This window comes from Lepisosteus oculatus, chromosome 6, assembly GCF_040954835.1.
Source record: "Lepisosteus oculatus isolate fLepOcu1 chromosome 6, fLepOcu1.hap2, whole genome shotgun sequence".
NCBI classification, from domain to species: Eukaryota; Metazoa; Chordata; class Actinopteri; order Semionotiformes; family Lepisosteidae; genus Lepisosteus; species Lepisosteus oculatus.
The window spans coordinates 56,946,677-56,969,943 of NC_090701.1; the positions used below are offsets into that span (position 1 = coordinate 56,946,677).

A 23,267-nucleotide genomic window follows, 5' to 3' on the forward strand; every position below is an offset into this window, starting at 1 on the left:
TACTGCTTGCTGTGTTGAATCTGTATATGAAGCAGACTTCTGATAGATAAAGCATTATTGCTACTGTGTACATTTTGACAGACAGTTAAGTGAAGCCTGCTGGTGGTTGAGTATACCGTACTGCATAAAAGCCTAAATCCCTTAACAATGAAGTATTATTAGCAGTATTACTCGTGAAAGGCCAAAATTAAACCAAACAAATCACTGAACTAGAATTAATTGTGAATTATAGCATAAGTGCTTTTAACTAGTACATCTGGTTTGTAAAAAGCTATTTCTGGTTTCAAAGACCACAATTTTTTCTACTATGAGATCCTAAGGAGTTATTCTTTTATTAATAAAAATAAAGAAAGAGAAATTGTACCTAGAGGCTTTGTATATTATTTAGTTTAAACTATGGCATTCCATACCGTTTTATGGTTGCTCATGTTTTAAGGATGCAAATATGCAACTGCATAAACAACTAAAATTCTGGATGTTAATTCAAATATGACAAGTGACTAATGGGAATTTGCCTTTAAGCAGCCAAACAGATAACAGAAGGGGTATCATCTTTCAAAATTCATCTTTTTATTACTGATTCAGCACTTTATCCAAACCATTAACGAACTGTAAAACTACAAATTTTTCACATAAAACAACAGAGTGTGACATGTGAAATACGGCCATCTTATTTCTGCAAGTCTTGTTTTAATTGCCTAAGTGACCAAGAATTTCAGATTTTGTATAGTTAAGACTTTGTACACCAGGTTCTTTCACTTTGTCGGTCATATTTCAATGGTGGTGCTGTCAGATTACTGACAGGAAACAGTTAAGATAAAGCGTATGAAAGATCTCTCTATACTTCATCACACGCTATGAAGAGGAAAAAAAACACTCAAGTCAAAGATACATAAGAAACACTATAGGGCAATGCACATAAAAAAAACAAAGTTCTCAATCTTGTTTGAAACCTTTTTTTTTTACTTTGTTACGTGCTTTTTTGACAGCCCTAGAGCTAAAATATGTACAGGGTTGGTCAAAATGTTGTAGACAAATATAAATGCCAATTATTTTACTAAAGTTTGGTTTTCTCCTCTATAGCTGGCAAAGGATTGTAAGGTAACTGCTAGAAACTTTGATATTTAAGCTTTCGTTATTAAACGTTTTTTGTCAAAGTAACCCATGGAATTTCTAATAAACTGACAAAGTTGTCGACAGCATTTGATTAACCCTGTATTTTCTGGAAACCTACAATGACCATCAAGGCCAGAACTCACCCCGGTTTCTGAAAGTATAAAGTCCTGCTGGACGGGAAGCTGTTAAACATATCCATCACTGGTGCATGATGGTTCTCATTTATACAGTGCAATTAACTGTAACAGTCTGGCTAAAGCTCTTTCTTCAAGTATATAACGAACGGTAAGCACGAACCTACAGTTTTTTATGGCTCCATTGTCTTCAGCATTGCAGCTAACTGCAGCAGCTACACAAATAAATCACACCTGGAGTTGCACTTTCTTTAAAAGAAAACATAATACAATTACTCTTGATTAAAAAATAAATGTACATGGAGTCAGTTAGATGATTCGCACTTACAGTATGCAAGCAAAAACTACAGGAGTGACTAAATATTTCCATAAATCATACCCCAGTTAGAAACTTTGAGCACATCTTGATTGGGAGTTTAAGAGAAACTTATTACAAAATCCCTTTAAGTCCTGGTTTGCAAAAGGAGTGGACTTGGTTATCTGAATGATAAAATTCAACAAAAGTAGCAGAAGTAAACTGGTTCAATTAGCCAGGTCATTACACTACGGTAACACAAAAACACACAGAGAAAAGGGGAAAGATTTTGCTTCATTGCAGTAGTCAGAACCTATTTTAATACAGTATATCTCTTTGTTAAACACAACCTTCACCTATACTTTTACTAGAGAAAAGACAATTAAACCGTTCTTCCTTCCCTGAAAGCTCCTTCCTTATTTTAACTACAATCGATACTGTTTGTACTGAAAATATTAACTACCCTTTCCATCGAGAAGAAGAACGTTCTTTACTGATTAGTGGAACTGATTAGAAGTGCAGAGCAAACATCTATACTGGTGTATTGTCTCCAACAGCAACAAACCATCTTTTTTGTAATCTTCTCCTAGAGAAATACGGTATCTCTTCCTCATGCTTTATAGTATAACTATAAAACACAAATCTGCACAATGTATGAAAGTTTCCCTGGTTTCTTAATAGAAAAGAAACAAAACAGATAAATAACTTAAAGAAGTGACTTTCCTTACACTTTATTTTGTAGAACATTTATCAGGTGAGTGTAAATAGGGGTAATAAAAAACAACTATGCATGAACAAAATCAGCTAGATGTAAGACATAAAATGCAGGAACTTAGTACTTCTCCATTGAATTATATTGTCATTCTGTTACATTAAAGATACCTTTAGGTGATCTGTCCTGCAGACTGTAAGACAGAAAAGCCTAGTGGTGCCTTATACACAGGGTAACTCTGGCAATGATCTGAATTTAAACTTTCTCTGTGCATATCCTGGGACTGAGCAAACACACTTTTGCTACAAGTTTGTCTAAGAACCTGAGGATATCTTTTTTGATATAGCATTGTTACTAATGCAACAAAAAAATACTAAAACTATGCCAATTTAATTTTTGGCTTCTTATTGTTTATGTATATATAACCTTAAAGTCTGTTATGGCACAGAACACAGACAGCTTTGGCTAATGCAGCTCCACATCCCAGATAATGAGCTGCTGCCTGTTTTAGATGTGCTCATCACACTGCGATTTGCTGTCAGCCCATTGATAGGTGACATCCTTCACCAGTTGCAGACGAACAAGGAGGCTTCACGACCACTGAAGAACTTGTTTCTACCTACAGTATTACGCTCCTCTAACTAAAGAGCCCAGAAAGCAGTGTCCAGCTCCTGTTGCCTTCTTGTTCCTTTCTCTGCTCCAGCTCCTGGGGACTCCCCTGGGGAAGGTGTTAATCAGGCCCCTGGAACTGAGCTTCCCTGGCGCAAGAGTGGCCCCCTCAGTCTATGCAACAGGGACTTGCCACACTGGACCGCTGTACGATCCCTTAACCCCCAGCCCCCTCGGCTCTCTGACAGCACCAGAGAGTCCACCTGGGGGCTCAACTCCATCCAGTCTGGCGGTGCACTGCAAGTCCATCCTTTCCATTGCACCCGAAAAAGGAAAAAAATCTCGGCCCGCTGCTGCGAGCGGGGTGGTTCACATCGCACGGGCACATTTTCCTGCCTGCCCGCGGGGGTGGATGAAAATTGCACGCTCCCATTCAATCTGTCGCTTCTTGTGTCGGGGCCGGCGGCGACTCGCAACCAGGACACCCCCCACGAGGCTCTCAGCCCAGCCCCGCCCCTACCAGGCAGGCACCCAGCCATCCAACGCATATTATTTATTCCCAGGATGCTGCTCTGGAAGCACTCGAACGTTGAGCCCTCTCTTGAGCAGCCCTGCACGTCGGTCTGGACACCGACAGCGAGGGCGACACACCGCCTGTGAGTGTCTGCTTCTCCCCCGGGTCGTGACGAAAACCGTGTGCCTCTGGCTGCCCTTGACGAGCCTGAGCTCTCCCTTCGATTCTCTGAAAGCGCCTGGAGACCCACAAGCTTGGAGATCCGGTGCTGGAGATCCGGAGCGGATCTAGATCTACAGTCACCAGCTCGGGCGCGATTTGGTTCGGCCCCGAACAAGAACCCTTACAGTAGGCTTGCGGCTTGCTGCGGTTGTCATGACCGAGGAAGCCAGTGCGCCTTTTACAAGCCCGCTCTGTGGAAATGATGGTGTGGAAAGTGGAGCCTGGCCCCTCATCGGCTCCTAATAATGAAATGACTGCAGGCTCTGTTGGGGGAAAAAGGATTGTTGCCATCCACCTTGAAGAAAATACCTGGCCTTCACTCCCACTGTGTTTAAAGGAGTCTCTTGGGATTCACTTCTTGGGGACCCAATCCGTGTGGGAATTCCTGCCCTTCTGCAGTGGCTCCCCGATACTGTTCTCCGCTTGAGCTCGGCAGAACGTGCCGGCGAGCTCCCCGTCCCTTCAGTGCAGGACACTTGTGTGTCTCTGTGGGGCTCCCAGAGTCATCTTACTCTCTCGGCTGGGGCTCCCCTGCCTGGTTACTCCTCCTTGCTTATCGACTAGATCACTGGAACGGACAGCTTTCCAGAAGTGGTGTCTAAGATGACCACAAACGTTATTAAGGGTCATGAAATGCCATACAGTCATAGAAATAAAAAAAAAACAAATAATATTTTCAATGCAGAAAAACTATCTACCTTTAAGTTTATCCGCACTGGAGATTACGATCACAAAAGATATTTGCATTGTCACGCGAATGATGGATAGTTTATAGCTATTTCATCCACTGAGATCAAACAATGCTACAAAACAGTTGCACTTTCAGAAATCTTTACATGCCTAAATGAAAGAGATGAAAAGTTTTAAGAAACTCCATAATCTTAAAAAAAAAAAGTATTTCGGCTGAAACATCCATCTCACAATTTTTCTTATTTGACAATATAAATATACATGCTAATATGAATACTGTGGATTAATTCATTTTTATTATTTTTTCATAATGTAGGTGTAGACAGACAAACTGCAAAAAGACTGAGTAAGGTTTATTTGCTAGGCCAAGTAGATTTTGGCTATCAACATTCTACTGGGGATGTAATCAAGTGATGACAAACATGAAATTGATGGCACATGTGTATATTTGAACCATATACTATATAGACAGTACTGTATTTCAGATATTGCCTGTCCACTGAAATCATGTGAAGTGTAGATCAGATGTGATACAGTACTGCACACATACTGTATCACGCATCTAGATTTTGTGTTATAATCAAGTCCTCAAATCACACTCTCTAAAAGATGTCCAGAAGTATTTTTTAATCTAGTGATATTATTCACCACCTGGCGACCCTCACCAGGAAAGGGGAGTGAAAATGGATGGATGGATGGATATTATTCAGCTTATGTATCATTACTGGATGCCTGGAGCTTTAGTGACTTCCCATGCTGATGAAATGAAGAAAAGACATTGCAGACTGGAACAGTGAAAACTGAGTTACAGAGGTCACTTTGTAAAGGAAATTAAAAAAAAAAACACTGAAGCCATCATCAGGACTTTGTCACCCTCTTGTGCCTACAAGTACTTTGTAGTTTTAAATTGTGTGAGGCAAACAACCCCAATGTGGAGCAGAGCCAGAGAGAAATAGAGGGGAGTCAGTCCTCCAGGAACTCAAATGACTTTGATATCAATCATGTTTTTCAGGTTTCATTTGCACGCTCTCTATTTCAATATCTTTTTTCATGCACAAACGGACCCAAAAAGTTAAATGTTTGCTTTGGCCTCAACACAACTACCTACATGCAGACCATCTGATTTGTGTTGCTGATTTTCTGAACAAAGTAACAGTATTTCAGGGTGAAAAAAAAAAAAAGATTTTTTTCTGGAATCTGAAAAAAATAGCGTTGTAAATTTTAATGATGTTTGCTCTGTTACAGCCCCTTCACACGTTTCAGACTTTAAATAGTACGTTTTCAAAGACGCTCTCCTCCCTGAACCACTGCCACCTGATGAATGATACTCTGACATGAAACTTGTAAGTTCTAGGGTCTAACTAAAACATGCAGATTTAAGATACAAAAAGTGCAGCATTTTCATGTACTGTTTTTAAACAAATAGCTGATGTTAATGATGGACAATCACTTCAGATCATTCTTTAAAGCTTGGTTTTGAGATGCTGAGGAAGGTAAGTTCTGATGCCTCTTTTTTGCCATGGGGGTTAATAAAAATAGGCTTTTGGAACGCTTATAGACCATGCCTGAATGACTTCTAGGATATATTTTAAGATTTAAGGTTTACACTTAGTACTTTTAGTTATTTAGTATCCATGGATCTGTCCATTTCCTAAATAACTTCTTCCAATTCAGGGTCACAGAGGAAACAGAGACTATCCCAGAAAGTAAGAGGCACAATTCCAGGTACACCCAGGATGGGACGTCAGTCCATCACAGGGCATAGTTATTTTTCCTTTCCTAATTTAATGGCAACATTGTATACTCCTTTTATAAGGTCTGTTTGCTTCCGTTTGTCTTTGACTTCCAAACATGCCATTTGTCTTGAGGTACTGGATTACATTGCAATTAATATGTTCAATTTGGAAGCTTTCAAATCATACTTGCCCTGTTTTTACAAATATGTGAATACATGTTGCAGGTGGTGACAGACAAATGAGGTTGAGAAAAAGGTTGCCAAGGAACATTCCATTGTAAACATGCTGTTGTTTTTTCTTAAAACCAGTAATTAATTCAGACACTAACCGCAATTTGTTACAATAATTTTCTACATTTTTTTATATTTGTATTACCATGAATGCCTGCTATTTAGGTGATGGGGCAGTTTAAGTGCTTACTTTAGAATAAATGGCCTTTTACTGACTTTTTTTCTCCACTTTAGATGATACCAAAATTATATTATTCACTGATGCAAGCAATGTGCCTGTAACATTATATTTATAATAAGTTAATTTTATAAAATTGCTCTTCACACAACCTTTTCCTTCAACAGTTATAGACATATGTATAAAGAGATGTTTAAGTACAAACTGTCGTCAGTACATGCAGGAAAAATGTTACAGAATAAAAAATTGCATTTATGTGTTCACAAATCTCTATTAAACACATTTATGCTTCCCTTAAAACACATACTTAAAAAAATCAAGCAACTATCAAGCAAACTGACCATTCAATCAGCTTTAAGAGTCACAACATTTTTGCTTAAGTAAAACAAACTAGAAATACTGTATAAGTATTTAAGGTGTCAAAAGCTACAGTACTGCTGTTGGGAATAAAAGCAAGTACTGCGGCAACATTCTAAGCATTTTTCATAAAATAGCTATGCTTTTTTTAAGAATTGTTGTCAAATGTTTTCTTTTGATTTATTTTCTTTAGAAACGTTGCCCACCTATGATGACATGACTGAAGCAGACATATTTGAACATTGGTCTTGGCTTCACAGCTCTTTACTCAATAAGTCAGAGCTTGACAGTAGGGTATCGTGAAGTAACAATATTTCTATAATGGAACATGCACCACAATTTATTTATTAAATAAATGCATATACCGTACTAGTGTTTCATTTGTCTTTTTGTATACTGGAACAAGTAATTCTATGAGCATTGACAAGTTACACAAGAGAGGAGAGAAGTAATAGTCATGTCCATGTAAAAGTTGCAAAAAGCGCAGAAGATCAGCAAAACTAAAATGTACTTTAACATTGCACTGACAAGAGTTTCAGTAATTATTATTTTTAAGTTTTTAAAACCTCTTAAATAACTAAAAACATAGGATATAACAGAGATAACTACCAATAGAAACAGAGGTACAGTACTATGAAACTAGTTTGAGTTTGAGCAGAAAAATCAAAGCCTTAAAAATTCTGTTTCCAGCAAACAATATAGGCATTTGAGGAAACACTGTAGCATTGTTACACAGGGCATCTCTTGACTTGGGCTACTGGCGCTGGTGAATGACTGGCAGTGGAAACCCTCCATACTACACATCCTCCTCTATGTTAAATGTCTCTTCTCCAGATTAGAAGTTTTATAATAAACACATGTGAAACCTCTAGCTGATAGGTTTCATGTTGCCTTAAAAGTTGATCTCAAAATTCTTGCCCACTGAAAATGAACGAAATTAAAAATAATTCAAAATCTTTTTCCATTCAACCGCTTTATCCAGTACAGAATAGAGGGAGAGCCGGAGTCTCTTACTAATGACTTGCTATGAACATGCAAGTCGTGTAGAAAATAAAATGATGGGTTATTGATGGACATTAATTGTATCTAAATAAATTGCTTCCACAGATAAGTGACTCGTTCATTAAACAAACAAGCAACATCCCAGCATGCTTAGGGTGATGTATAAAAATGCTGGACAGGCCTGGCTGCTGATAATTCTGACTATCGTGGCAGCAAGAGGCAGCCCTGGTGATGTCAGCAAGGAATTCAAAGAGGAAGATATCGTCAGCAAAGAGCACAGGTGGCAGAGGTACAGTACATGCTCCAGGATCACGATATCCATACATTAAAAACTGCAAGGCCGAACAGGTGAGCAACTGCAGATCTATAGCCGGCAAGTATTAAAAATGGTCCATCAGGATCTCCACAGAGCTTGGTATCATAGCCGGTCTGCAGTGCACAGATCACTCATCCCACCTGTACCATGTGTTTTCCACCTCCACTAATCCGGTGTGGGTTTATGACTTTCTCATGCAAGAATGGTGCTGCATCCCTCCTGCTGAATTGCAGACTCGGGTAGCCTCTCTGCCACAGTGCACAGAGGCCATACTGGCTAAACAGGGTTACCCAGACACCCTACTAAGTAGCTTTACATTGGTGTTTCCATTTATTTGCCCACTATGTGTAGCACAGCTCGGCAGAGTCATTGCACACTAACCCACAGACGCTCCTTCATCCAATCTATAAATCTGCTGCCAGACGTGCTCCAACCCAGTGTAGGATATTTAATCCCTGGTCTCAGAACCTCTAATATACTCAAACAGGATAACCAGGGAGCACTGTAAAATTAACAGTTTCATATGCATTGCATAAGTACTGAGTAAATGATATTGTTTTTTTTTAAATAAAATTTAAAATAATAGAATAGAAATCTCTGCATTATAAGATTAGCAGAAACAATATGCTTCAAGTACTATGGCTCCAAGTCTAAATTGCTGATTTTTAGCAATTATTCAACCTAATAATATATGTTTTGTCATTTGTTTTAAAAGGCAAATAAATGGTCCCCTACTTTTTATTTCTTTTTGTATTTAATTACATACTAGACAACAGAAATTCAATTATTCTGTTTTCAGCATTGATCATACAGTACATACAGTATATATAATGGCTTCCTGATTTCCTCAATCAAGACATAAAAAGAATCAATACACAAGATGAACAGAGTTTTTTTTTAATAATTCACAAACCACAGCAGTTGCAGTATATATCAATACTGCATGTAGCAATAGAAAAGAACAAAGATATTTTTTCTTGTAGTTTAAGTGGAAAAGTCTCTTTAAACTGGGGAAGTCTACAAATCATTCTTAGTACGACCGATAACTTTCAAATAGCTACTACAGAGGAGTATAACAGTATTTATACAGGCGGTCTCTGTTATAAGTCACCATGATATACGTCATTTCTCAAAGACATTGCTGATGAGTTGAGAAACTCGACCAAAAAAAGGCCCCATACTTACATCCTTTTTCAAGGCACCAGTAGTCTGTGACATCAGCGGTTCAAATTTTGTGCCAGAATTTTAAAAATATTGTGAAGACCAAAATCTAATATTTAAAATTATTCTTTTAGATAGTACTATTGCACATGATTGAGATTATGAGCCATTATTGCCCCTACATTAAAGTTGAGTTCTTAACACTATGTAAAGTACCACATTGCCACTCCAACCAAGGGATCAAGGGGTGATCGATAACTTTAAATGTGTTAACAGTGTGTAGGACACAAAGTACTCAGAAGCAGCAAAACACTTTGTTGGTTTCAATGAGACCCCATTCTGAAGGAGTTGGTAACTCAATTTTAATGTATTGTTTTTTATTGGTTGTACAGAATCTACAGTACATTAAATGTACATTCTGATGTCCGAAGCTGTATGTTGGGAACATAACAAAAGCTTCATTACTCTTTAAGGATATTAAATCCTCTAAATCAGGAATGTAACTGTAACTGAACTGAAGTTACATTGTGTAAATACCTGGCTTTTGTTACAAAACAAAAGAAAATCCAGATGACACTAAATACATGGTTATGATGGTAAGAAGCTCATTCTTCCTCCCCATCATCACATTGTTACTTAATGAGTTTAAAGCACCCCCTGAATTAATGGATAAGACAGGGAACAACCACAAAATATTTGGAAAGTATCATTCTTTTTTCCTGTGCAATGGTTAAACTGCCAGTCCCAGAGGAATCAATTCCAGATTTTATCTGCGATTATTCCTTGTAGTCCAAGACCAAAAGCAATTCCATGAGTCAGATAAGCAAATTTCTCATATAAGAAATACACATGGGCCTCTGTTTTATGGAGACAATGAGGACGATGACGATATCAATGACAAAAAAAAAAGAAAATTATTGTGATAAAGATTCAATGGTGATAATGATGATGATGACAGTCTTTTATAATTTGAATTCTGTACTAAGCAGCAGGCAGCCATGAAAAAACATAGCGCATGTTAAGGAAGCTCAGATACCATTACTTTTGTCTCTGCTCATCCAGCAGTCGTTATGTGCTATTCTACTGCTAGAATAATATTCATTTTGAAGTTGCTGACAGGATACTGAACAACAAAAGGAAAGACTAACAAGTCAGCAGTTTGGAAATATTTTCCCCATCACATTGCTCACAAATAACACCGCTAAATGAAATCGCGCAACATGCCAAAAAATATGCTTGTGCCTCATTTGACCAAACAACATAGCAGATGTAGAAAATCATCTGGACACGTGCCAAATGTACACAAAATGTTTGTGAGCACCGTGGAACCTACAGGCAAAACAATTATATTAATCCCATTTAATTTTAGATGATCATGAAAAAAAAACAGTTATATCAGGTTATATATGCACTGTTATCTTGACATACTATGATTTCATGTAATGTAGTTAAAGGTGGTGAGATCTAATAACTTGGTGTTAGATGTACAGTAGGTGATTTGTATTTATTAAGATGACAGGATTTTCTTCAGGCTAATACACATGTGAATGGGGATCTCCATCAGTGTGAATGTGGAGGTTCATTTCCTTTTCAGCATGGACCTACCCTCTGCTTGTTCAAATACCAATGTAAACAGTTAGAATACTGCCGGAAAGAATACTAATTATATTTGTATCTTTAACAACAACTGCTGATCCTTTTTTTTACCTCAAAGTAATCTACAGTATACAGGTCAGATACCAAATCAATCGTTTTATAAAAACACACAAATCATGCATGACGTTTTTTTTGCTCTTTTATTCTTTCCATTTATGTTTATCTAATAATAATGTCAGTGATTCATAAAGGCTGGCAGAGCCTCATTCTCCTCACTGGTGTCCTGTAAAACACCCGGGAAGACTCTGCAAGAAATCTGTTCCACTTCTAACTAAAGAAAAACCTAATCATTTTGTGTATGAAATAGCCATTCCAAAGCACACAATTTACTGCTTTCTCTTATACTATATAAGTATGTACATACAGTATAGATTCATATATGAGTATAAATATGAGTGAAACAAAAGAATGCCCTCCACCAGCCCAGTGCCAAGTGTCACCTCATGTGCAGTGAATCTGTAACAGGGTTCTTAAACCTGCAGCTGTGTTTCTTACACACACTGCGTATAGTACTGTTTAATATTATTAACGCAGGGCAGGAGGTAGAAAGTGAAATTCAGCTACGTGGAACACAGGACTGACCAGAGAAAGAATGGACGAACACTGACCAGGGGACAAGCACTGTCCAGAGGAGGTCAGAGGTCAGGCCAGAAACGATGGAAGACTGCCACATAGGGGCTGCATTCCCTTACAAAATTAAGAGATCACTCTTAAAAAGAGATCTCTGATGAGAGATCACTCTACCAGGCAATAGAGTAGAGTAATTCTGCTGCTGTCTAGAATAAAAATTAATAACTGATGAGTCAGAACTGCTATCATGCCTTCTGGAGACCTACTGTACAGGACAAAATTACTACATGCCAAACAGCCAAGCTTTAATAAAAGCTGTCTTGCATATGATCATAGTTGCTGCCTCCTACACATGCTAACACATGGTTACAAGCATTGCTTCCATTTGTGAAGCTCTTTCAGTGGAAGCATCGCAAGCTTGTGTGAATTATCCATGGTTGGTTCTGGATCACACGGGTTTGAGATCAGATTTCATTAATATTATTCTACACGCCAACGGTGCTAACAGGCACAGCCAGTGCTCGTCTCAGAGTGCGCCGTTTTCTGTGGCCAATGTGTTGCCAGTGCTGATTGGTTTTACCCATATTGTCTGCTGGAACCAGTATGCCAAGCAGTCCACGGCTACCACCTCCATTTCTGTTAATTATGCCCGGTATTGCATATCAATCAATAGATCCAAAGGTGCCATTACTGCCTTTATATTGTTGAGATCTATTCCTCTTTACATGCTACGACAATAAACAATTGATATTTTTAAACTGTTGGTTGCAGACTTGAACAGATAGTCAGTTTCTCTGGTCTCTTCAAGCTTTCTTCTCCAAAATAAAAATGAATGTCATCCCTAGCTTGTTTCATTGGTAAAATAATCCCTCTCTTCACCCCGTAAAGTTTTCAAGACAGACCGCAGACTAGAATTTCTAAAATCCTACGAAGACGGAACCAGCAGTTTACTCCTGCCGTATTGTCAAGCGCGACTTTCTTCAGACGCTCTTGTTCTCTGGTCAGTGACTGGTTTAATCCTAATCCCTATATTCTAGTGTTAGCATGTTAACTAATGAGGACATTCTAGAAATGAGTCCACTGCCCAAAAGAGGTTGAAAAGTACTATGAAACTGCCAAACACCAGCATCAGAAAAGCAATCCGAACTGGATGTGTGAAGTATGAAGTATGAAGTATGAAGTATGAGGCTTCAGACAACATGTTTTATGCATCTAAGTTTAGAAGAAGGAGCATCACCCTTGACAGAGACTACACCTTAACACCAAGTGTGCAGAACTATCAATATTTCACACTCCCTTCAAACAAGCTCCAGGTCACTCAAACCAGCTAACATACGGATTAGTCAGTAGTCTTGCAAAAGGACTGTCAGATAAATACATTTAATATTTATTATGTTTTTATTAATTATGGTTATTAATAATAATATTTTATTTGACAGAATCAATATCCTCAGGTATTGATTACTGATTCATACAAAGAATGGGTTATCTTCAAACAACAAGATAATAAAGAGACAGACTGCAACAAAACCTAAACAAATCTTAAATTTTAGGAGATTAAATCCTAAATGAATCAAAAGACCCTAAGGTCATCCCATAAGATGCATCCCATAAGAGGGAGCACTGCTGAAGAATAACTCAGACTGAACTGATGAAGTTCATGTGTGTTTCTATTCTATGTTTCCCTGATCACCCAGCAGTGCCTGCACTACTACAGGTACTAAAGGAAGGGTGTGCACTCCAGGCATTATACTGTACTGTATATCTACACTGCATTAAGAGCTGCAGCTCTCTGGGTATCATAGGGAATGAATGCTGAAAAACTGGAGGTATACATGCTCGACCTCTGGCTGTGCACACTGAAACTGCTCTTTTGAGCTGTCGTTCATATGACACCCTCTGCTCCTGCCATTGTACTGTATGGTCACTCCATCATACTGCATAGTTTTATCACTCTTTCCTTACTAAATGCTCCTAGACCATGCGAGAAAGGATGCATTCCCTTCTCGTACACCGTCACTTAGAACTGATGTCTTAAATGTGTAAGACAGCTTCACTGATATAAAAATCTTTGCTGTTCTGTAAAAATGATAACATGGCAGCTTATTAGACATAAGATAGCATCCTGTGGGTATTAAAGCATCTTTGATCCAACACTGGAATTTCAATTTAAAAACTATAACTGACAGGTCTAAAACATTTTTTCGATATATGTACAATATTGATTTTTTTACTGTGCTGCAATCTTCTCCATATCTTGTGCTCTAAAAGGTCTGTATTCTGTTGTAACTTATTTGAATCCCTAGCCTTTATTCAGGGTTCTGTCTCAACAAAGCAAAGAATATGTAAAGCACCTATGAAACAGTGCTTATATAAAATTAAATGTAAAATTAGTATAATTGAAAAACTACAAGCTATGAGTTTGAAACAGTAATCCTTTTCAGCTTACTTTGAAATACAGCTCAAAAGGCTTTTGACTTAATCAAAACCTGGTCTGTCTTTTGAATAGTGCATTTTAATTTCTTACAGGAGCAGAATTGTTTTTATACAGGTTTGAAACTCACCAGTATTTAACATGATTTAGTCAAACTGTTTCAAGTTGTCATCAGCAAATGACTCTGATAATTCACAGTAAATAAGATGTACTTTAAATACACATTTCTCCATTTGTGATTGTAGAAGATGTTTCATCTGCTGTGTGTTAGTGTATGTATGTGCAGTTCTTTCACTTCAAAATGTAACAAAAGCAACTAAACAGGCCTACTTATGTAAATGAAATTAATCTTGTGTCTAGACATTTACAGCGATGTCTAAGAAAAAAACCTACTAAATGTATTTACATTATACTGCACTGTAAACATATCTGTAGTTCTGTACTTTTTTTGTTGAAAAGTGCAAAACCAGATATAAGTTTAAAAAGATCATGAGATAAAATGCTGCACAATTAGTATTATAATGTTTGCCTATTCTCTCATAAGCTGTCTTTCAGACTTGGTAAATTTTCTCTGTTGATGGAATGCTTTTTTTTTTTACCAATTATGAGTTTGATTTTTTACATGCAGCATACAGCTCATAATTTAAGCGAGAGTCACTACGGAATGGCACCAACGCCACAAATCAGGCAATTAGAAGGACCAGCTGAAGCCGACGACAGAGTGTATGTTTTTAAAACTTCTCACCTGCATCTTCGGGTCAAGAGTTAATATTATAATTGGCTGCAGCGGGATTAAAATGTACTTTGTTCTTGACACATAATCTTTGTAACATGTAATATACAGTATGTTACTACATTTGATACAGGAAGTTTAAGAAAAAAGGTAGGCAAAGTGTAATTTGCTTCCTCCTTTTTGGCAAGACATTCCAGTTTCAGATCCAAGTTTATAAAGGCTTTTAAGTGCCTTGTACATTTTTTTAGCCACACGTCTGCTGACACCTCCTTATTTCTTTTCTATGAGCTGGCTTTGAACATACAGTAGGTGATCTAGTAGGCTGTGCTCCGCCTGGAATGGGCCATGTTTGTAGAATTAATACCACCAGTATAGTAGCTGAATTTACTCAGAAAGGTAAAGGGAGAAAAAGAAGAGATCTGACAACTTCATAGCTTCTGACAGGGCATCTGCTCCAGGAGTGTAAACCTCCCTTCCTCGCCTCTGCCTGTCCGTCAGGCACACGCCAGGGTAACAGCTGTTCACTCAATGTCAGCTGCAGTTTGTCGGTTCAGGCGGCCGGTCACTTCTTACGAAAGAGCGTCTAAAAATGTTTCATGATTAACAGACAAACCTTGCACTGAAGAAACATTACCTCTTATAATTTAGAACTGCTGGGAAAAGCCTGCTTCCATGTCAGCTGTCAGCTTGTTGAACTATAAAGGCTGCTGGTTATGTCTGAGGTGACTGTATTCCAACTAGAGCAAGGGTTTGTGGTTCTAGACCTCTACTGCACAAAAGTGAGCCATTACTGCCAAACCAGTGTATCTACCCTCCCTGGGAAGACTGTTCCAACAAAGATACAGGATCTTCTATTCTGTTTTTGTTTTTATCTGGATATGATGTAAATAATGTACGTGGAAAAATACGAAATAAGATTTCAGTCTTACATCAACAAATTAAACATTTGTTTCTACTGTTAATTAATAAAAACAAAAACCAGTATTAACCCACGTTATAAGGAAGGACAACTTTGTGATGTTCTCATCTCCCATCTATATAATATAATATGAAATAGCCAGCAGCCCTGTCACCCTGCAGCTCTCCGCTGCCAGCCCACTGCAGCTCAGCAGGTGTGAGTCTGGTCAGTACCTGGATGGGAGACTCCTGGGAAAAACTAAGACTGCTGCTGGAAGAGGTGTTAGTGGGGCCAGTAGGGGGAGCTCACCCTGCGGTCTGTGTGGATCCCCAATATGGTGATGGGGATACTGTACTGGAAAGAAATGGTGCCATCCTTCGAATGAGACATTTAACCGAGGCCCCCGCTCTCTGTGGTCATTAAAAATCCCAGGGCATTTCTCGAAAAGAGTAGGATTGTTACCCCAGCGTCCAGGCCAAATTTCCCATTGGCCCTTACCAATCGTGGCCTCTTAATAATCCCCATCTCTGAACTGGCTTCATCACTCTGCTCTCCTCCTCACTGAGAGCTGGTGTGTGGGGAGCAGACTGGCGCATCATCCAAGTGGGGTACACACTGGTGATGGCGAGGGGAGTCTGTATAAGCTGTCCAGAATATAAAGTTCTATATAAGTGAAAGGAACTATTATTATTGTTGTTGTTGTTGTTGTTGTTTATACTGTAATTGAAAGATTGCCTCATCCATCCAGGTGGGGCTGCACATTGGTGGAGGGGAGTCCCCATTACCTGTAAAACACTTTGGAGTGTCCAGAAAAGGACTATATAAGTGTAAGAAATTATTATTATTATCATCATTATTATTATTATTATTATAGAATAATAAACCTCAAAGATTTTTACTTTCTTCTGAGGTTTAGTTTTATTATTCCTGGCTAGACAGTTTAAAGTCCATTAGCAAGAGCAACAAGTAACATCAAACTACTGTAGCTAATTCAGGTAAATTTGTATCACAGTAGATGGATTTATGGGATTTAAATGCAAAAGAAAAACAAGCTCGGGACTATTTCGGTTCACACTGAGATCACACACATTCATCACAGACTAATCTTCCATCGTTCTGCATGGACATATTTCATTGTTCCTTTCTTGCTACAGAACGGCAGGATTTCTAAAATGTTTTCACGGTTCAGAAAATAATCTTAACCAATGTAGCTACATTTATTCAGAAGAACATGCTATTCAAAAATTACCATTCACAGACTTTTACCCTGCAAGCAATGTTATCATTTTCTATGTGTGTACTGTATATCACAAAGCTGTATTACTGTCAGCACAAAGCCTCCCTGAGTAGCAGGTCATGGGGGTTTAAAAACATTAAAGCTCTTGGTACTTGACAAAGGATATGCCCCAGACAATTACATTTCTGAATTACAAATAACATAAAAGCTGTAATAGAACCACAGAAAGCGATGCCAGCACACTAATAAAGAGACACTGAACTGGTGTCATCTGTGGAATCGCCCTGGGTGCAATGTAAAACAACAAGCGCTTGCAAGCAATTATACCACAGTGCTTGCTCCTGCAGCTGCATGCAGGCATCCAGCCAGAGCTCGCAAGCACACTGCAAAGCACTGTTGCGTCCATAGACAACATGGCAGGAGGAAAAACCCCCAAGATAAAAAGATAAGTCGGACATCCATCCATTTCCTAACTGCTTTATCAAACACTGGGGTTACGGAAGAGCCTGAGCCTCTCCCGGCAAGCAACAGACAGAAGAGAAGACACATCCTGGACAGGACGCCAGTCCATCGCAGGGCACACAGACACACACTCACACACCAGGGTCAGTTTTCCCAGTAGCCTATGAACCTGCTAGCGTGTCTTTGGACTGTGGGAGGAAACTGGAGCCCCAGGAGGAAGCCCACGTGACCACATGTACTGTATCTAGTGCTATCACGGGATGTATGGGGGGGTGGTTACATGTTTATGACTACACAGACAACAGCACATTGACAATACATCCTGTGAGTGCAGGTGCTTGTGCTTGGAGAAAGATAGTGCTTAGAAAGGCCGGCATGAACCATTTTGTGACTCCACAGTTTCCATTTCCAGCCCTGGAAATTTAACAATACAGTATAATCCCTCATGGAACCAGATAAATCAAGGAGAACAAATTCATGTTTCCAGTGCTGATCTGGTGGTACCCATTACATAGCAGGACCTTGAGTAGAGAACCATCCGTAGTGTAGAAATTACAGTGCAGCAGCGTACAGAAAACAGAAATAATGCTATTTCAAAACCCTTGCTGAATGTGAAATGACCCCTATCATCTCAGGTTATAATCAATTAAATCAGTAAAGCCACGAACAGCAACGCTTTAAATAGAAATGTAAAGGAAAAGGTGAAACAAACCACGCGCTTGAAGGCGGGCTGCTAATTTATTAAGTATAACAACAGTTTGTGCATTAAGGTGCTCAATTGGCTCATTTGGGACTACATGAACTTTTACATTTAAAGTGCAGATAAAAAGAATTAAAAGAACAAGTCTCACTGTGAATTCTTGCCTAGTTTACAAAGCTTCCATTTCTTAATTGCTAAATACTTGCTTTTATTTACTTTACATTATAAATAATTTTAGTTAGGTCTTGTAGAACAAGTAACAGTACACATACATGTGTTTTATGTAGTATAATGACCATTAAATCTGACAATTATTTAATACCCATTTATGTAACAAATTTTATAATATACAATAATGAACAATTTAATAGTTGTTTCCAGTTGTTCCTGTGCTTATTCGTACCGCAGAGTTTCTGCCGTTTTGAAGATTACTGGGTCTCACATTTAATAGGCAAATACACAATCAGGTAAGCACATTTTTGGTTTGTATTTAATGACCTGCACTATCCATGCTTGGAATTTCTCAAAATGTGCCCTAAATCATTAAAGTGTTTGCTGTGCTAGTAGTTGTAAAAAATCCTATCACTAAATCTGCTTAAATTTATTAAATAACAAGATGCTTTGTTGCAAAGTACTCGCACTGAAAACGAAATACTGTATTTGCTTTTAATTATTTTCTGAAAATTTAATAATCGGCAAACTAGTTTAATTAGTTCTTCAACTGAAATGCGATATTAGCAATCACACTGCTCTTACTGCACGTCGAATAGATTGTTTCATTTGCCCGTGCAATTTGTTTTAATTGAGGACTTAGGCTGGTGAGTGGTTTTAAGAAATCTATACAGAACTATAATTTCACACCCAAGAGGAAGCGATTTGGTCATTACGGCTTTTCCATTGGCTTTGTCTGAAAGCTGTCCAAATAAAACAACAGAGACTTTTATTTTCTCTCCTGCTTACATGTATTTAGAAAGATACCTGCAGCGTAAATCCAATAAGCTCAATAATAGGAGTGTATAACACTGAGTTTCGGAGTGGTTTAAAAATAGTGATTTTAATAACGCGATTACGAAGAGCCGCTTTGTCTAATATCATCATGCAATTATCAGAAAACACTGGACTGTAACAATGACCCCTTATAACCCAAGAGTACCAGTACAGTAGGTCGAGATTCTCCGGCGTACTGTATAGCACTCCATTATCTCTTCCTGTTTTTCTTCCAAATATATTTTACTCATTCTTTCTGCTTTTGTCAATAAACTTCTTATTCTAATCGCAAACCTACAGTACGGTATCCGGCGACAGAAATGTTTTACTCCTACGCACGTACAGGGAAAAAACTGCTTGGAAACACCATTATGTTCGTTGTCTTACTTTTTGAAAAAAAAAATATTTAAATATCGTTTCCTTGTTTATGTAGCGAGTATGACGGAATAATTGCTGTAGTGTGTATGACGGAATAATTGCATTTTTGTTTCAAAAGACTACAGGAACCACAAGGTAAAAATGCCTTAAGACCTAATAGAGATGCTGACACCAAACACCTGGTTAGCATAAAAACTGGGTGAGCAGCATTAACTGCGCTAATTATCGTTATTGTGAAATTCTCTGCGCAACTTTCAATTCTTCTGTAATCAGCGTAATACAGCTTGACAAAATTGCTATGCTCGCAAAGCGTTGTTTATTTGAAGTTTAAATAACTTAATAATACAGCTGTTACGTTGTTTAAATCCTTAAAGAATTGAGGTAAAACAAATAAATCGCTACATTCGTTGAAGTCTAGGTGGAGGAGACTCCTGTGAATTCTGTGTACCATCGCTATTGACGGGACTTCGCAAATTTGACAAGAAAACACCTTCACCTGAATAGCTTGCAAACACTAATTCTCAACCGCAAAGTAAACTATATTCTACAAAAACATACTAAAATCATTTTAAAGCTTCACATGTTCAAGACTTCATATCTTAATGAAAGTTGTACTGAATCTCTGCGGTATTTTGTTAAGAGTTGAAGCGACAGGCTTCAAGATTTTTCCAGGTTTTAACACGTATACAAGAGCCCGTGTCGCGTACACACACGACTATAAAGGTTTAAAAAAATCAACAAAATAACTTAGAAACGAGCGTTTATGCAACAATTCTATTAGTCCACGCTGTCATTTTGACTCAACAGTTTGCAGGGTATGCTACCAATCTCGTTTTCTGCGGTCTTGTACTGTTCGAAAGCCTGCAGTATTAAGATCCGTACTGCTTTCTGATTAGGAAGGACTCGCTTGTCATGAAAATTAAATACCAAAACACGATCGTGTCAGCAACTGCATTTTGTGTTGCATTCAAATTTGGTCACAATTTATCGAGCAGAAACGCTATAGGGTGTTTTCATTGTAATTCAGCGCACGTTCAATAACTTGTTTTTAATTTTACTGACTCAAAGCGATTGATGGATCATGATTTTTTTTTTTACTTTTTTTTTTAGTTCAGTTTTTTTTTCCCCTTCACAGTTCAGCCCGTGGTGATCGGTAGGTAATGTGTCCGGTCTAAACTTCTGGTCTGAAAAAGCGACACTTTTCGCATCGCTTTTCCTCCGTCGCCAGCGTCCGTCAAGACCGTAAATTTAAAAGACAGAAACACACGCCGGTGCGGTGCGCGACAAACTCACCTGCGGCCAGACACACCGGCAGGAGCAGCCGGAAGATCAGCCCGCACATCACTTCAGAGGCCATCGCTCGGGTGTCGCAGGGAGAGGTGGATCAACAGCCTAGGTTTCTCAAGAGAAGATACTCTCTACCTCGCTCGGGGAACACAAATCCTTAAACGAGCGAAGTCCAGCCGGGCTCTCGGGGCTCCCGGTAACTGACCATGGCCCTGTGCGCGGTACCTTCCCCTTCAGCGGGGGCTGGACAGTCGGTCAGAAAGGTCCTGGTCCCCCATCCAGCAGCCCGGGACGAAGCCGAGAACTTTTCGCCCGTCTCACGCCTTGCGTTTCCACCGCAGAAGAGCCCCTTCTGCTCTATGTCCGCCTCCCCATTGCAGAGACTTCGGATATGTTTCTGCCAGAAATCAGTGGGGTGTTTTTTTCTTCTTCTTTTAAATGCAACACTCAACACGCGACGATAGGGGAAAAAAAGAAGGGGGGGGTGGTCCTCTTCCACTAATAACTCAAATAATCACCTTGAGTTTCTGTCATCCTCTGGCAGTCTGAGTTATTATTTACTGCTGAACTCGAGCAAACCTCGTTTTCCAGTGTCCTCCCGGTTACAGTTCGAGAGAACTAAAGTCAGGGACGGGGGAGACACCCCAGACACCCCTTTTATCCACACAGTTTCCCCCCTAATAAATCCCGAATCCAGCTCGGAAGTGTTCAACTTTCAGTCTGGAGCGGGACACGGGAGAGCTCTAGCAGCACGGTAAGGGCAGGTTTTATTTATCCGGGGGGGGGGGAGGGACAGACACCGCTCTCTAGCCCGACAGCTCCGGCACCTTTGCCCGCGGCCACATCTGACTCCACTCTGCTCTCCTCCTCAATGAAAACTTCGCTGGACCACCCTGTAACGGGCAAATGGCTGCACCATTCAGCAGCCGCGCAGGAGGCTGCGGAGAGCGGCCGGGCCCCCAATGAGCGCCGCCGGGAGGTGGGGCGAGGAGGCGGCGGACGTGTTTTGGGAAGAGGCGCCCCTCCCACCCGTCTCCGGCGCTCCGAGAGGGTCCCGCAGCGCGCCTGGCCTGCGCTCCCGGGCAGGGCGCACAAGCCGGCCCGCCGCTGCCCTGAGCTTACCACCGGGCAGAGGGCAATCATTGCTTTAGTTTATCCAAAGTTTGGGAGATTTTCTTTTTGGGTTCGCCTCACACGTAGCGGTAACCAGCACGGCGTGAAGTACTGTACAGTATGTGACAGTTTGTAGGAGCGCAGAACGTACGTTTTAGAACTGTTTTGTTCATCTTTGTGTTTACCTACTCGCTCCCCATTTAGAGTCACTTAAAATACTTCCGTTAAACTGCGTTTGGGCTCTTAATATATAAATATATTTCCTTTGGGGGTATTGCTCTGCGCATTCCCTTGACTGGTCACTGGGAATTATTTCCTGAGCCTGGACAGTGGAAGGACTAGTGGATGAATCAGGGACAGTTTAAGTGCATCCACTTTTACAGGGACACTGCAAGCAAACTGGGATCTACGATTTAGGTTTTACCTAATCACGTGTGTTACGGTATTTGAAATGCTTTGAAAGAAAACAGTGCCGGGGAATGGCGATTGTAGAACATCTGTTTCCTTTTTTGCCAGCTGTAATGAAGTTCACGTGAACCTAAGGACACGGTTACAGACGGCTGCAGCGTTTAACAGTTTTAGAGCGCCACCTATCGAATTTACGTTTTAAATAACTTGTACTGTATTATTCCTCTGTAAAGCATTTTAGTGTTTTAATGTTACAGCTGAAATTTTACTAGCGTCTCCATTAAACGGAAGGAGACTATAGTTTTAAGAACTGAGACGCGTCTTAAATAGATTGCTTTTAGCACTTATAAACAACGGAATATGTAATGCGATGTCTTTAGAATAATGGCATAAAATATTACATTGAAGGCAGCACTGTTTCACCGAGAGGAACACAAAATACATATTTTCCAACTTTTTATTAAGAGAAATTTATGGTTTTATAGTGTTCACAGTCAAAGGAAGGTTTGTAAGGCAACTGCAATGTAGGCATGTTTTGTGGAAAAGCCGTATATAAAAAGACAAGAGTAAAGCAGGCATGCTGTACAGTATGTTGAACACCTTTAAGAAAAGGAAACAGGAGCATTGAATTGACTTGAAACAGTCAGTGCGTCTGTGCATGATAACTGGGGCACATTGTGGAAAAGGATATCCCATGCAGGAAGTCTCACAGCAACAGCAACAAAAAAATTGCATTGTTATTTTGATTTTTTAACGTAATTCCTTAGGAAATAAAGAGTATTATTTTTTTAATTACCTAACTTCCTTGCTTAAAGATGCCATTCTTCCTTTGCAATTTTATACATCCTCATCACCATCATGACACGTTTTGCTCTTTTCCCTGGTCATCATGTACATTGAAGCCCTGGTTTTTATATATTTCAGAGACTGGTGGAGTTCTGTGAAGCTGTTCATACCCATTTTTTGCCTTTACTTTATGCTACTGTATTACTTTAGTCTTTTTGGGATTGTAGCCTTTCCTTAAGAGCTACTACTTTACAGATGCAGATATTACCAGATGTTGCAACGCCCTGTTTTGCACTGCATTTTAAACCCTTGTTCTAATTCTGTTATCTCATCTCCTTTTTTTTTA

At 39.3% G+C, this 23,267-nt stretch overlaps 1 protein-coding gene across 1 annotated transcript in view; it reads right to left on the reverse strand.

Annotated features, from left to right (window-relative positions):
- Positions 1-21,540, reverse strand: part of LOC138239474 (piezo-type mechanosensitive ion channel component 2-like) — a 63,581-nt gene extending 42,041 nt beyond the window's left edge. The window contains exon 1 of the mRNA XM_069191689.1: positions 20,621-21,540. Within this exon, the coding sequence (XP_069047790.1) occupies positions 20,621-20,684 (64 nt within the window). The 5' untranslated portion in view covers positions 20,685-21,540. The remainder of the gene's footprint in view (positions 1-20,620) is intronic.
- Positions 21,541-23,267: the final 1,727 nt, after the last annotated feature.